Source organism: Marmota flaviventris, chromosome 12 (genome assembly GCF_047511675.1).
Source record: "Marmota flaviventris isolate mMarFla1 chromosome 12, mMarFla1.hap1, whole genome shotgun sequence".
NCBI classification, from domain to species: Eukaryota; Metazoa; Chordata; class Mammalia; order Rodentia; family Sciuridae; genus Marmota; species Marmota flaviventris.
This window is the reverse complement of record NC_092509.1, coordinates 100,000,580-100,015,580: the sequence shown is the minus strand read 5'-3', so window position 1 is coordinate 100,015,580 and position 15,001 is coordinate 100,000,580. Positions and strand designations below refer to the sequence as shown.

The 15,001-nt window shown below is 44.4% G+C and overlaps 1 protein-coding gene across 2 annotated transcripts in view; it reads right to left on the bottom strand.

Annotated features, from left to right (window-relative positions):
- The window catches only part of Astn1 (astrotactin 1), a 283,759-nt gene that overhangs the window by 169,370 nt on the left and 99,388 nt on the right, over positions 1-15,001 (bottom strand). For both annotated transcript variants that reach the window (XM_027934944.2, XM_027934945.2), the window contains exon 2: positions 13,107-13,294. In XM_027934944.2, the coding sequence (XP_027790745.1) occupies positions 13,107-13,294 (188 nt within the window). The remainder of the gene's footprint in view (positions 1-13,106; positions 13,295-15,001) is intronic.

Here is a 15,001-nt window from a genome sequence, read left to right as displayed (position 1 = left end):
AGGAAAATCCCAGTGATAATGAGAGAGAAGTTTGGAAAAGAAGTCAGGAGACAGAGGGAACAGGGGAGATACCTGGCCTCAGTCCAGGGACAGGGGTCTGCCCCAGCAGGAGCAGCAGAGAGGGAAAGAAGTGTGGAAAACACGGTGAGCAGAGAGAGCTTGGTGAAAGGAGGGCACAGGAGGAGGATCTCACAGCCAGGGTGGGCACAGGGCTGGGAGGCAGAGGGTGCACAAGGGGAATCCCGGGTAATAAGAATGGATAGTAGAATGAAACAGACATTATTATTTTTACTGTGTGTACATACGGGACTGCATGACCAATATGATTCTGCAACCTGTACACTCAGAAAAATGAGAAATTATATCCCATCTGATTCAAATGTATGATATGTCAAGGTCATTGTACTGACATTTGTAACTAATTAAAACAAATAAAAAATTTTAAAAAATAAATTAAAAAAAAAAAAAAAGAATGAACAGGAAGACTGAGACCTCTCTGTCCCCAACCAACGAAAACACATTATTTGTGCCGAAGGTTTTCCGGGGTCTTTCCCCCTGACTGTTCTTTCTCTGGAGCCCTGGAAGGGTCTCAGGGGGGAAGGCAGTGTTTCATGCAGGTACTTGTGGAAATTTCTGAATGCAAAAGCGGAGCTTGGGAGGTGCGTGCCCTGCCGTGCAGGAGGTGTTGTCCCTTTCAAATCCAATTTTTTTTTTCATTTGATAAAATCAGGCAAAAATGAACCTCAGAACCAAGTTTGATCAAAGAAGCAAAGACACTTGCTAAGAAAGGTCAGTGGTCAGAGAGGAGAAAGGGAGTGAGGAAGAGGAAGGGACACTGAGTCTCCAGTGCCTCAGGGAGGAGCCTCCCATTCTGAAGGAACCATGGGACTGACCCCGGCCTCCTCCCGAGGCTGTGCTGAGAACTGTGAGGCCCACCTGGGAGGAGGTCACAGGGGCGCCCTGCAGCCCCCAGCCCTGTTACTCAGCAAGGAGCAGCCCAGGCCTGTAGGACTTTCCCTTCTAAAGCAGCTATTTCCCCCTCCTAGAAGAGGGCCCAGGCAGCTGAAGCCACTAGGTTCATGAGAAAGAAGCAGAAAAACACTGACTGGGAAGCTGGCCAGCACCCACTCTGCCTCCGGCTTCACTCAAGTCACTCTGGGCAGAAGATAAATGTCCTCTTCTTAAAGGACTCAAAGTCCTCCAGAGGAGACTCTGGGAGATTCCCCCTAATCGAAACCCCCAAAGCTGGAAGTCGGAGACCACTCTCTCAGCCTGCTCCTCGTGTGGTCTTGGAGCCACTCCACCCTGCCAGCAAAGGTGGGGGACCTGGAGGAGCAGAGCTTCCAGCCCTGGGCAAGCCGTTCAGCAGCCGGGCAGCTGCAGAGAGGCCCCAAGTGAAGAGCTGTCAGCCACCAAGCCCCTTCCAAAGGACCAGCCAGAGGCCCCCCATGGAAAGTGACAGCCCCCGACCAGATGGAAGTTCTTCAGTTCCCCCTGCAGCCACACAAGCCCAGCACATCTCCACAGACCGTCATCTCATGTCCATAAATGGAAGGAAGGAGAGCAGAGCTGCTGCAGGGAACGGAAGAAAGTTTTCTCCACACGTTAATTTCCAGAGTGTCAGACAGGGTCTAATGTCCCATATGTCCCTCACTGCCATGATCCGAGAAGGTAGCAGCCCAAGGGGACTCTCAAGGTCATCCAACCTGGGATTCGGGGGCAGAGGACATAACCCATCTATGCTGTCCTGGTATGTGGCACACCAATTGCTGGCAAAGGGTTGGACATTTTTATTTATCATTAATTTTTATAAAAGATTAGCTTTCTCAGTATGAATTGAAATAATTAACCACAATATCAAAGCCATAATTTTCATCTCAGATAAGATGGAAATGAGTTCAAGCTGGAATAGTCAGTCGATTTAAATAAAAAATATCCAGAAAATGCTAAATACAAATTGTATTAAAATGTTGTCCCCAAACAACAACAAAGAAACACGAATCCCTAAAGTTTGGAGAACAGTTATCTCAGTGGAGCCTGACATTTTCAGATCAGAAAACAGATTCAGGAAGATCAAGATGAAGTCTCACCAACTTCTGCGGCGGAAAGACTGCGATCAACGGCTCCTGACTTGGATCTGGGTGCTGCCACTGGACCTCAGGTGACCTCAGGCTGCTCGTCTCCCAGGCCTAGCTCTAGTCACTGCTGAGGAGTAACAGGTTTGATGAAGTCTCTCTGAATATCCTGGGTCTAGGCCGGGACCACACTGCTGCAGAAATACTCTGTAAGCAGAGTCTCAGCTGGGACCTGTTGGTATTGCCCTGTCCCCAACCCAGAGGGAATCCAAGGACATTGATCATGACTTGGAGAGGCCAGGGCCTCAGATGCTGGGCTCTAAGACACAGCACTGGGGAGAAAAGGGCTAGGATCAACACACAGCTGAAAGCCCAGGGATGGCAACTTGGGTGTGTGTGCTCCAAGACATTTAGAGAATGAGAGGGAGGCTTTGACCTCACTGTTGGGAGCAGAGCCCGTCTAGGTTTGTCCTCTGTGACAGCTTACCTCACTTTGCAAGAACATGGCTAGGGCCCATGAGTGCCAGATGCTGACATGGCCGTTCTTACAAACCCCAAATGCCTACACGTCTTAGTCCCAAAGCCATCCATCTTCTCCGTCAGACAAGGTGTAGGACAGAAGGAAATGAGGGCTGTTCCTTTAGTAAGCACCTGGTGTCTGAGCTCCCGTGCAGATCTGCAGAATAACGCTATCTTTCTTCACGGTACTGGGATGGCAGAATTCCACCTCCGGAGATCTCAAGTAGTTGTATAAATCCCGAATGTTGGGATTGTAGCCAGGGCCCAGCAGGTCTCCGATACTATTCATTGGTACCAGCCACAGCAGGATACATCAATGGCCCGACACCTCATGCATCCCAAGTCAGAAAGCCACTTGCATCATCTGGGGCTTTTCACAGGCATCAGCAACACTGGTAGGGGAATCAGCAGGGGCATCATAAATAGGAAGGCAGCAGCAAAAAGCACCTGACCTTCTCAGATATGTCACGGAGACCCCTCCTCAATCTAGGGGAGGACCACTGACATCAGCCTCTCACAGAGGTAAGACATTTAATGAACTTCAGCAGATACTGAAAAGTGTCACCGCTGGTTTTATAAGACAAGATCTAAAACTGTTTCGTCTACCCTGAGCCTCATCTGCAAGGTGAGAGCCACCACTACCTCCTAAAACCATCAGGTATCTGTCCCCACACAAACCCAACTTATCATGACATCATGTCTGGAAGCATAATTCTACTTTCATTCTTAAACAATTATATTCAGTCGTTTGCTGCAAGGGAGTGTTTTAACACAGCCTGGCATTTCATAAAAGTCTACTGTGTGCATCAAAGTTGAAACCGAGCAGGAGCCATCAGACTTACAGGGGAGAAAATAGCATATTTGCTAATAAGCATCCTATTTAAACTTCTCTTGTCAAGTCTAGGCACAGTGTTGTTTTCAACATCTGTCTCTGCTAAACCCATCAGTACCTCTCAGAAGAGGTTAATGTGCTTGGATTTCTTCTGAATTGGTGAATACCACATGCCTTCAATTTATAGCAAGAACAATCTTTGTCAAAGCCTGCCTTAAGTGACAATTATAACCAATCTGTGAGGATCGGGCTAAATCTTAACAAGTTAACCATTTTTCACACTGCAAATAGGACCTTGATACTTCTCCCAAGTTGTGAGATTCTAGACTTTGAAGACAAAATGAGGAGAATGTACTAAATCAACCTGAAAAACAAACAAACAAACAAACAAAAAAAAAAACTATGGACTCTACTCCAAATGTGGCCCACTGGCCATTTTTATAAAATTTTATTGGCATTCAGTCATGCCCATTCATTTACATGGTGTCTATGGCTGCTTGGGTACTGCAATGCTAAGTTAGTGGTGGAAACAGAGCTCAGAGGCCTTACCATCTGGCCCTTTAAATACCCCAGGCCTAGATAACCACTGCCATTGTCCATGCTAGCTAGCATTCTGTCCATGGGTATATGGCTGGCTACACCTACTAAAGCAGCCAGGGCTTGAAGTCAGATTTAAAGCAACCTCAGGTCTACGAGAGAATCCCAAAACTTTAGCGATCAGAAGACCATGAAGGAAAGACGATGATTGGGAGGAAAGAAAATGGCACCAGGAATCAGAATGTCTGAGCTTTTACAGCAGCGTTGGCCGTGAACATCAGCCCCCAGCCTATGCCTGTTCCTTGTCAGGAATGAGAGGAATAACAATCCGGGTATGTGGATGCCTGGGCAGGAAAGCAAGTCCCATAATGACATCATTTGGTTTGATTAAAAAAAATAAATTAGTGAAGTTCTTCCAGGGAAGTTGGAGCTAGGATTAACATCCTTAACCACAGGCCACCTGCTAGGAAACCCTGTAAACAGTGAAACAGATGTGGCCTAACAATGCCCAGGACGTACATGGCCACATCCTACAGTTTGTCACGGCCTATTCTATTGCCCTGATGTCTCTAATTGCCTCAATCTTCCCCCTGAGCACAGCTCCTCCAGGACTCCTATAAGAGGTTGCTATGATCCCAACTACTTTTCTGGCTCCCTGAGGTAGTGGGTCCCTGGGTAACACATTGCAGGCAGAATTGTTACAGGCAGCTTGCATAGCACCCCAAGAGTTTACCTAGCTAATATTTACTGGATGCTTCCCATGGGTCCAGCACTGCAGGAAGTGCTTGATAAGCATCAGCTTATTTAATCATCAGAAGAGCCCTGTGAAGTCGGATGCATCCTTACCCCCACTTTATAGGTACGGAAAGTGAGTTTAAAGGACACTTGTACAAGGACACTAAAAAAATCTGTGGTAGTGGTAAAGTATGATTTAAACTGGTCTCCCTGGTAGCAAAGCCCTTGCGGTAAACTACGTCACTAAAATTCGATACCATGAACTGAGAGGCCTCGCTGGCTTCTCAATAATTAGTGTGAACTTAGAGCCAACCCCAGGCTTCTTTGGAATGGTTGGTCTTATTGTCCAGGCCAGCTCTGCACCATTTGAAGCTCAGAGACCACACCATGATAGCATCATCCCCAGAGGCTCTACGAGACATCTTAACCTTCATCAAGTGAAGGGACTCTGCTCTGTGAGCTAAAAGAAGTAAAAGACTCCACAGGTGGAAAACCGGAGAAGTCAGCCAATTCTGATGCCACCAGCTAGGAGAATCTTGTGGCAGAAATGAGTCTGACTTCAGAAGCCTTGAATCCTGGCTTCACCTCTCAGGGCCTTTGTGACCTTGGGCCTATGATTTACTTTCCCTCTGCCTCAGTGTTCACATCTGAAAAGTGGAATTAACACCTATTTCACAAGGTTACTATGGAAGTTGATTGATAACTATGCATAAAAGTGATCCCCGTACAGGACCAGCGATACCAAGGGTTAGTAAGTGTTAGCTTTATTACTACGAATATTACCAGTTTTGAATATTGATTTAAACCCAAAGGAGATTATGACTCCTGCTTTCAAAAGGATCTTCAGGGATTTGGAGGAACTAAATACTCAAAAGTAAATTGTTGGCTTCTATATCCAGTGAACTAAATTGCTGAACAGAATATTACATCAAGTGGTTAAAAGACATTGGTATCCTTATGAAAATTTGCTATCTGGAAAGATGGAGAAAGATAAGGGCCTCTATGAATATCAGAAAAGAGAAGAACAGAACCGCAAAGAAGGTGTAAAGAATGGAAGGAATGAAAAAGAGTGGAGATACCCCACCTGGGACCTGGTTCTGCCAAGGGCCATCCTTGAACCTTACGTATTAACAAAGTGTTTAAATGCTCTGTGAAAGCAGAATCCTTTCTTACTCATCTTTTGCCTAGTTAGTATCTAAAAAAATATCTGAAGCCTAGAGAATATTGTGGAATCCAAGAATCAAAATCTAAATGAATGAATGAGTCAATGATTCTTTTAAGTCAATAGTAGGTAGGTCAGTAAGGCTTTTAAAATACTTTTATATGTTTCCAAAAATTTCCTGTGGAAATGTGAGAGTTTACAAATGAAGAAGGCCAAGCTTATTGTTACACGACTTTCACAATTTTGGAGTTGAAATTTCCCAACTACTCTCTTTTCCTCCTGCCAATAAGCCCACTGGCAGCTGTGAGTTGGTGAGGCGGAAGCCAAGGTGAGCAGGTGGGTTTAGCAGAGCTGAACAGAGTCTGAGCTTCTGGGGTGAGCGGCCTGGTGGAGCCACAGAAAGAAAGATCCACGTTCCAACATGGCGGTGGGGTCCTAGTGCGCATGGAGTTGTTAGAGTCAAAGGAACAATGGGGCAAAGTGTCAGATTAGTCTCAGCAGACAAAAGTCAGCTAAAAATAAGAGATGCTAAAGAAATGGGAGATAATTATATACTGACATTCACTGTGGGCCAGGGGAGGAGTTGGGTGCTTCTCGAAGTAAGAAACTAGACTCTACTGTAGACTACCACCATTCGAATTCTAGCTCTGCCAACTAATGGTTGTTTAACTGTGGGTAAGTCACTTAGCCTATCTAGACCTCATTCCCCTCATCTGAAAAATGCCCTGATAATAAACCCTACTTCGTAATGTTGTGATGAGAAAAAAATAACAATCTATATCAAAAGCACTTGCAATAGTTTCTGATGCATAGGAAATGAAAAATCAGATTTCGACCATATGTAGATGATGACGGTGAGGGTGATGTCTCAGATATCTCCTGATTGTCCTATCAACTCTCCAAGTTACATCTTAATATGCCTGTTGCACTGAAAGAAGCAATCAGGGAAGCACTGTTGTTGAGCCTCTGCTAAAGGAAATGACACCCAAGTGTGAGAGGAGCAGGAGTGTGCTGTGTAAGTCCACCTCCTCACAACCACAGCCAGCAGGAGGACAGACACACCCTCCTACAGGACAACATGACACGGCAATGAGCTCAATCCATCTGGGTAAGGAGTTAGATTGGGGAAGGGGAAAGCAAAGAATTTGACAGCAGGGGGGTCGAAGTTGGGAACACCGAGAAGCTGAGAGAAGTAAGAAGGGGCCACAGAGGAGGTGACTTGATGGGTCAAGGGAATTGCAAACATATTAAAGCATCAAAACGGAGAAACACTTACACTAGACAAAGATACTAACTCGTAGCAACAGAAGCAAGAGGAGCAAGTGCAAGAGTCCAGCCACGACTTCAGAGGCTGAGTGCTAATAACATAACTCGCATCCTGAACAACCCTCCAGTTCCAGGCTCCATGAAAATCTACGTATGGGATGTTCTAATCAGGAGAACTACAGTGAAACTCCATTGCAGATAGAGGCCGAGGGAGTCTCCACTCTCTAAAGCTGAAGAGCAGGTCCGTACATTCCTTCTACAGATGAGATAATGAGGCTTCCGAAAAGGTCAGCAGATTACCTGAAGTGGTAAAGCCAGGGTTTGCTGCTCACTCTTCCAACTCTAAATGGAGGACAGTTCTCCCTTACAGACCAGCTCTTACTTTACACAGAGAGCACCAAACATGCACGGAGTCCATGAGCCACTGAAAAGGCCAACAGACCCGATCCCTGTGCCTGATGCATCTTGGCAAGAGACGCAGAGCCAGGCCGAGGGAGGCTTCTAAGCCAAACCTTACTTGGCCCCAGGACAGCCCCAAAGTGGACTCTGGAACCTCTGGGCTTTAGCACGTCCGCCTTCCATGCAAGCAGAGCAAAGAGGTTTTGTTTCAGGGGTCTCACTGATTAATTTAGAAACTGCCCACCATCATCCTCACAGAAGGCAAAACACTCAGTCATGGTTCGGCAGGTGGCCGTCTGACCAGTCAGTCAGTCCCGTGATGGATGGCTTGAATCGCTAGCAAGGTCTTCCTCAGATGAAGAAAGACGTGCTTTTTGTCTTTTCTGACTTATTACTTTGGTTCCGCCCATTTTGGAAACATAAGGCCTGTCTAAACTCCTCCTTCAGTTTCTTGAACCTCAGAAGGATGGACCCCGATAAATTAGGGCTTCCTGAGTTAGATGGAGCAAATATCAGTTGGCCATAAAACTGCAGAAGTGACCCTGATTAATGAATTTGCTAATGAATTTTTGTAACAGATTTGCGCTCTCTCTCTCTCTCTCTCTCTCTCTCTCTCTCTCTCTCTCTCTCTCTTCCCATGGACACTTAATAAATATCTGATGGTCCCGATGGCATACAGTGATCACCTTGCTGGGGACTGCTCCTCTCCACCCTGGAAGTGCCATGCTCTATGAGTCAAGAAACAGCGCCTGGCAAAGTAGCATGTGACACTCGGGCAGCTGCTCTGATGAATGCAAACATAAGGACAAGGATGGGCACTTTGGCACAATGTCATCATTAGACCTCAAAGGTCCCCACGGGGGTGTTCTCGAAGGCCCCAAATGTTAGTTTTCTAGAATGGAACTTCCCTAACTGCCCGTTCTATTTGCTGGACTCGGGGACACTATGATAACACCTGCAGCCTCTTTTGTCCCCAAACTTTGTTCTTTGCATTGTTTCTCTCAAGGGAGAACTCTGACCTTGAGCTTACCTGGAGTTCCCAGGACCAGGGAGCCTGGGGACAGGTGAAGGCCTCTGGTGGCAGGTAGTAGCCAAAAGGCATGGGAGCCTGCAGGTACTGACCAGTGGCCTTGACACAGCTGGGCTAATGGTCCTGAGCAGCACCCAGGCTTGATTGATGGGTTTCATTCACAAAATGCTAATGGGGACACACAGATGTTCAAAGATACTTCCCCTACCCCCCACAATTGTGAATTGTGCCTAAGAAGGCTAACTATAAAAGACATTCCCTACCAGTGGGAGTCATCCCAATAAAAAATAGATAGAGAGTCAAGCAGACAGACAGACAGGAATAAAACTGAAGCATTTTCAAAAGGGTGCTTGCTGTGAAAAATGTATTCAATCAGCCTATATGCATGTAAGAAATATATTAATACTGCTATCTTTAATGACAAAGATGAAATAAACAGATAATATTGACATTCTATTAGGCACCTTCAAATTCTTTTACAAGCTTTAAGAAGAAAAATGTACACCATAAATTAGCAGAAGTACAATATAGAAATTTAAATCCACAAATAGTGAATATCTGATGTACAGTAATATTAAAATCTAGTTTTCTGCGGAGTAAATAATTTGCCTTATCACTAAAGAATTTCTTGACTTTGGGTTTAAACTCCCACTCAGCTTTAATTTATCAATTCTGCTTCACTTGTTCAAGAGTTTGCAAAAGAGTATCCTTATGTACTTTCATGGTTCTAAATGTCAATTACCTTGCAAAATTTGAAATAAATCTCTTCAGCCAAGTTTGAATCATGCAGGAGGTTAAAATACTTCATTTGACCCTCAAAGCAATAATATAAGATTATTTCAGGAGGGAAATCCAATTATTCTACACAAGGAAAAAAATGGTGCCTCTTTGGAAAAAAATAATTCAAAAATTTTAGAATGTGATTGAAAAATAAAAAAATAGCAAAAGCTTTTTCAAAGTTTTAAATTGCCAAACTCCCAGCTGGGGTATTGCTTTTCTGCAAGCCCTCAATTTTGCTGATGACAGATTTATCCTGGGCACAGTATAAAGAGGACTTGCAAATACTCATTCATACAGAGTTTAAGGATACAGAAAAAGGTTTACTTGTATTTCCCACTCTATCATTGCTTGTATTTGTGTTTAAAACAAAAACATAGTAAATGCAAATTATGAAAATAAACAGTGGACCTTGGATTAAGAGGATGTAGATGAGATCAGTGTAAATACAAAACGAGAGAAAAGCAAACCTGAAGGGTTTCACAGACTCATCATTCCCTCTGAACAAAATATCGGAAGTATTTAGGATTATCAGTGAAGCTTTTAAATATACATTTTTTTTTCAGCAAGGGAGTAAAGGTTGGACATACTCATGTTTGGAGGATAACCTCAACTCATCTCTTTTACAAATTATGTGACTTCAAACCCATCTGAAAACTGTCAATATTGATCATTACAGTTAATGAAAAAGAGCCCTGCTGCAGTTATTTCATAACTAAGAGGACTGAGGTGATACAATCTCACTTAGGTTTGTTTCACTACCCAACACTGTTGCTAGTCAAAGGATTTCACTACTTTTCTGGCTTTTAAAATGCTGCCATTCCAGATGCCTACTTTTCCTCCAAAAGATATGGTATAAAGTGAATCAAATGAAGTCTACCAATCCCCAGTCTCTTATGAAGAAGCCACCAGAGACCCCAGGAACGACATCTTCAAAAAGGATACCCTCAGGCTTCAGGCTTTGAAACTGTTTCTACAACAGAATCCTAAGGATTGGAGAGGCAGCCTGCAAGGGTGTGTGGTGTGGAATGGGAATGGAGCAGGGTTGGCTGCAGGATGCTCCATTGACCCAACACTCTGGACACGCATGGGTTTACATCTTCAGCTCGCCCCAAGGTCTCTGTTCTCCTGCGGAGGTCAAAGACCTTCCTGAATCTTTCATGGACATGCTGGCCTGTCCACATCCAAGAGGCTGGGCCAGAGACAACACCAGAGTTCCCCCATCACCTTTTGCCTGTGCCCTTTTAACCTCTGCCTCCTCTGGTCTGGTGGAAAATTACCTAGAAAAAAAAAAACTGAAATAAAGCTGAAAGATGGTTATCTTCTACTTTATTTGGAAAAGACAGGATCATTGGTGGTCTGTCCTGGGGGACTGATAGCACACAAAGGAAAGATCTGATAGGGTTAAGGCTGACTCTTCTTCACTCTCAATTTCAGGTCCACTGTCCATTAATTCCTGCCCAGAGGATAGCATAAAAAAAGCATTAGTAATGTAGGGCTTCTCATAGGGTTGTCATATTTTAACAGTGCAGACAATTTCCTAAAAAAAAACCCTTTGGGATCCTCAGTCAGCACATTTCTGTTTTCAAAGCCTCCCACCCTCACAAACGTGTATGCCCACACACACACCTATCTGGAGAACTTTCTGGAGCACCTTATCCTGAGGATGGAAGTCCTTGCAGTACTGAAGCCATGGAGCAGCCACCAGGGCAAGCTTCAGACTGTCTTTGGAAGTTTCACACAACACGCCAGCCTCACCAGCCTCACCAACTGACAAATTGCCCGTCTCAAGTTCTAGAGATCACGGTCTTTCTATCAGACGTAGGCAATCTGATATTCTTCCTTGGAACTCTCTGTAAACTTTTCTTTACCCTATATGCTTTTTATGGCTTGGGGAAAAAAAAAGACACACAGAAAAGAAAAAGAAACCAGAGCTACTCATGACCACCACTGCTTCCCACATGGAGGGGTGGCTGGTGGAAAGTCCACCTGTGCAGCCTTCTTTTCAATCAAATTATCATGAAGACAATCCCATCCTTGCGCTGGTTCGGCTGATCTCATTTCTCTCTGGAAACTAGAAGCCGCACTGATGAAGAACCTTCCCTGAGAGAGAGGACACTGGGATTTGATTAAGGACACGTAGAAATTGTGCCTCCTATGCATGCACCTCGATTACTCTGTCCGTATGAGGTCTGGCAGCCTCCTTCACCTGCTGCCTCTGGCCTTACCTAGACATTGAGGTTTACCATTTGCTGTTCAAGGACTCTCTTTTCTGCACCACAAAGTACCTTGCATACGTGCAAGTATCCTGTGCACCAGTTATTTATGGGGGTGCTGACTGAAGAAAAAAAAATGAGGAACTTACATGCTGAGATTTTTATCAGAGATTTTTATGGGGAAATTTTCCATCCTCAATTTTTAGGTAATGGAGATTTGTATATATCTAAAATGTGCTCAGTTTCATTTATATCGAACTAAACAGTATATAGTGATGGTACCAGAGCAATGGGTGAATTAAAGTTAGACCATGGACTAAGGTGACTCTGTATCAAGTTATTAACAGTAAAATATCCCATACCCTCCCACACTAATAGATAATCAGTCAAGTCTCAATCTGCTATCAGGCTACCCTATGAGCAGACAATGTATCGGTTTATCAGTACAATAACAATATATGAAATGTCTGGTGAAACAGGATTTTCTATCTCCATTGGAAATTTCAGTCATTTATTCCACAATTGTTGATTAAGCATTAACTATATAAATGCACTGTTCTAGTTACTGGGGATTCATCAATAAATAAAACACCACCAGACACCCTCCCCTGAGAGACCTGCCATTGCACTTACTCTCTAGTGAGATTAGAGGACACAAGTTCCTAGAATTTTAGGAAGCATCTCTAATTTTCTTGAGGCCTCACATTTCTACATAGAAGCTGGTGGTAGTTTTTAGCTGGGCCAGAGTGGGGAGCAAGTATCTATTGACATGCCCTTTATTTGTAAAGAGTAGAAAAAGCCAGGATGCTGATTTCTCCCAGCTGGGATAAAAGAAAAGAGGACTTGGTAGCAGCAAGCAGCTAGAGATTGAGTCACTCAATAAACATTTATGGAGCAGCAACTCTAAAATATGGTGATGTACTAGTTGAATAATTCCCTTCTAAGGCAACCCATTGTCCCATTTGACATTGTCCCTGGTTTATAAGAGCTACTCCATATCTGGATGTGGTCTTAGAGTGGTTGGGGAACTGTGCTGTACAAATACCTGCAACAGTTACTAGCAGCAGGAGGGGCTGCATTTCCCACAAATGGGGAGGGCACTTTGACCATGATCAGTGATCATTACGGGGTTGGGTCTCACAGAGCTATGTCTATGGCTGTGGTTTGGATCTTTTCATCTCTCAAAGATTCAGGTCTTGGAAGCTTGCTCCCCAAACAGTGGTATCGGGAATTGGTGGGGAGCCGTTAAGAGCTGGGGCCTAGTGGGAGCTGCTTGTCAAATAGGGCCATCCCTTTGGAAGGGGCTGCAGGACCCCAGCCTCTCTGGCTTCCTGTTTGGTGATGTTATTTCTGTTTCCCACACGCGCTCCTGCTGTCGCCATCTGCTGTGGTGTACTGCGGCAGAGACGGCCCTCACCCGAGCTCAGGTGGTGCAGACGCCATGTCCTTGAACCCCAGAACTGTAGGCTAAAACCTTTTTCCTCCCATGTAGTCTTCTGAGACATTTGATTAGGACAATAAAAAGCCACCTCACACGTTTATGGCCGTCTTTCCTTACCATGACTGAGATGTGCAGGATCCTCAGCTCCTCTTCGGCTGATTCATGCTGGGGCTCTTCCGTCGGGTCCTGCCCAGGAAGACTCGGGGCACCATCTTGGTGATGGATGTGAAAGAGCAAAGTGCCATTCTCCAGCCACTGCTGCCTCCAGCGTACTAGGGGGATGTCCTCCGTGTTCCCTGAGATCTCTAGAGAAGGAACACCAAAGGCAGGAGTAAGAATCTGAGCAAGGTTTTCATCTTCTTCCTCGACACTGTACCAACCTGCCAGTTCTGTCCGAAGGCAACATAAGGCTCCGACTACGGTTAGTCTGGACTCGCTGCTGCTCACAAAGCTCAAGGAAGGGAGGGATTCTCAGAAGAAAATTATCCCACATCGGTCTTTCCACCATAAATCTAGTAAGCCAGGTTCTCACCCATTGAGAAAAATACTGAGGTGCAAATTCGAGTTCTTCCCCTAGTTTTATGATCAATAGCATCCTTTATGCAGCACAGTTTGAATACCTGATAACCCCCGAGGTAAATACAAGGTTGTTTGACTCTTGTAAATTTGAAAGTGTGAGTTCCCCAGCAATTACTCCTAGACACACCAGTGAATCTACCATGGAGAGAGTTGGTAATTACTGTGCAAAGAACTGGCATTTATGGAATAGTCCTGGGAGGTTACTGCAGAGCTGCTGGGGCTGACAGGCTATTTCCAAAACCACAATCATTTGCTGCATAGTCCACTGGAGATGTCGGATAACTTGCTATGACAGGTAAAGTAATGTTTTAATTCCCTTAATTTTTTTTTCTCTTCAGCCTTGAAAGCAGAGGTGGAATGCATGAAGAGGAGGAGAGAAATCAAATCATGCAAACACTCACTTGCTTCTCAGGGGTCCAGATCAAAGCAGTGGACTACCATCAACAACAAAACCCCCAAATCTTGCTCTGCACTTTGCACTGTAGTAGATGTTAAGGTAGCGCTGCAGAAATACCCTGTTGTGTGCACATCCCTCTCGCTTATATTCCTAAGTAATATTATATGAGAGCTTTGAGACATCCCACAGTAGAGAAACTGATTAACCCAGCCCTCCCTGAACTTCCTTCAGCCCTGAGACCATTTTATCTTTAACAACTATTACCACACTATGGGACTGGTATTCTGCTGAACATATTTTAACAAACCATTGCTTTATAAAATTTTATTTTTTTAAAAACATGGCTTCTTCTCCAAAATGTATCACCTTTAACAACAACAATAAAAAAATGTATGTATGTGTGTGTGTGTGTGTGTGTATAATTTATATATTCACACACACACACACACACATACACACACATATATCCCAGAGACATAAAAAAAGATTTTTTTAGATACATTTAGAATGTATTCTCATCAAGTATCATAACCATAAAGAGGAAAGCAATTTCAAATATTTATGGAGTTTATAAACACCTTTCACTATTTGTGGGAGGGCACAAATGGCATTATTTAATTATTTAGCCCTTCACCTGTTCAGCAGACATTGGGCAAGCATTGCACACCAGGTCCTGTGCTAGGCTCTTGGGTGCTAACTGGAACCAGGCCCTCCACAAGTTCCCCAATGCCACCCAGAGTGAGCGATGGTGGAAAGTGTTACCCTAGGCACGTGACTAGGTTTCGTGGGGGCAAAGGAGAAGGAAGCAGTGATCGTTCCTGGGCAGGGGGAGGAAGGAGGAGGAAGGCAGTCTCCTTAGAGGATGGTGACACTGGTGCTGGGCCTGGTGAACAGTACGTGGAGTTCCTCTCAACAGGTAAAGGAACAGGTATGAAGACACGAATCGTACAACCAGAGATATGAAAAATTGTGCTGTATATGTATAATAAGAATTGTAATGCATTCCGCTGTCATTTATTTTTTTAAAAAATATTAA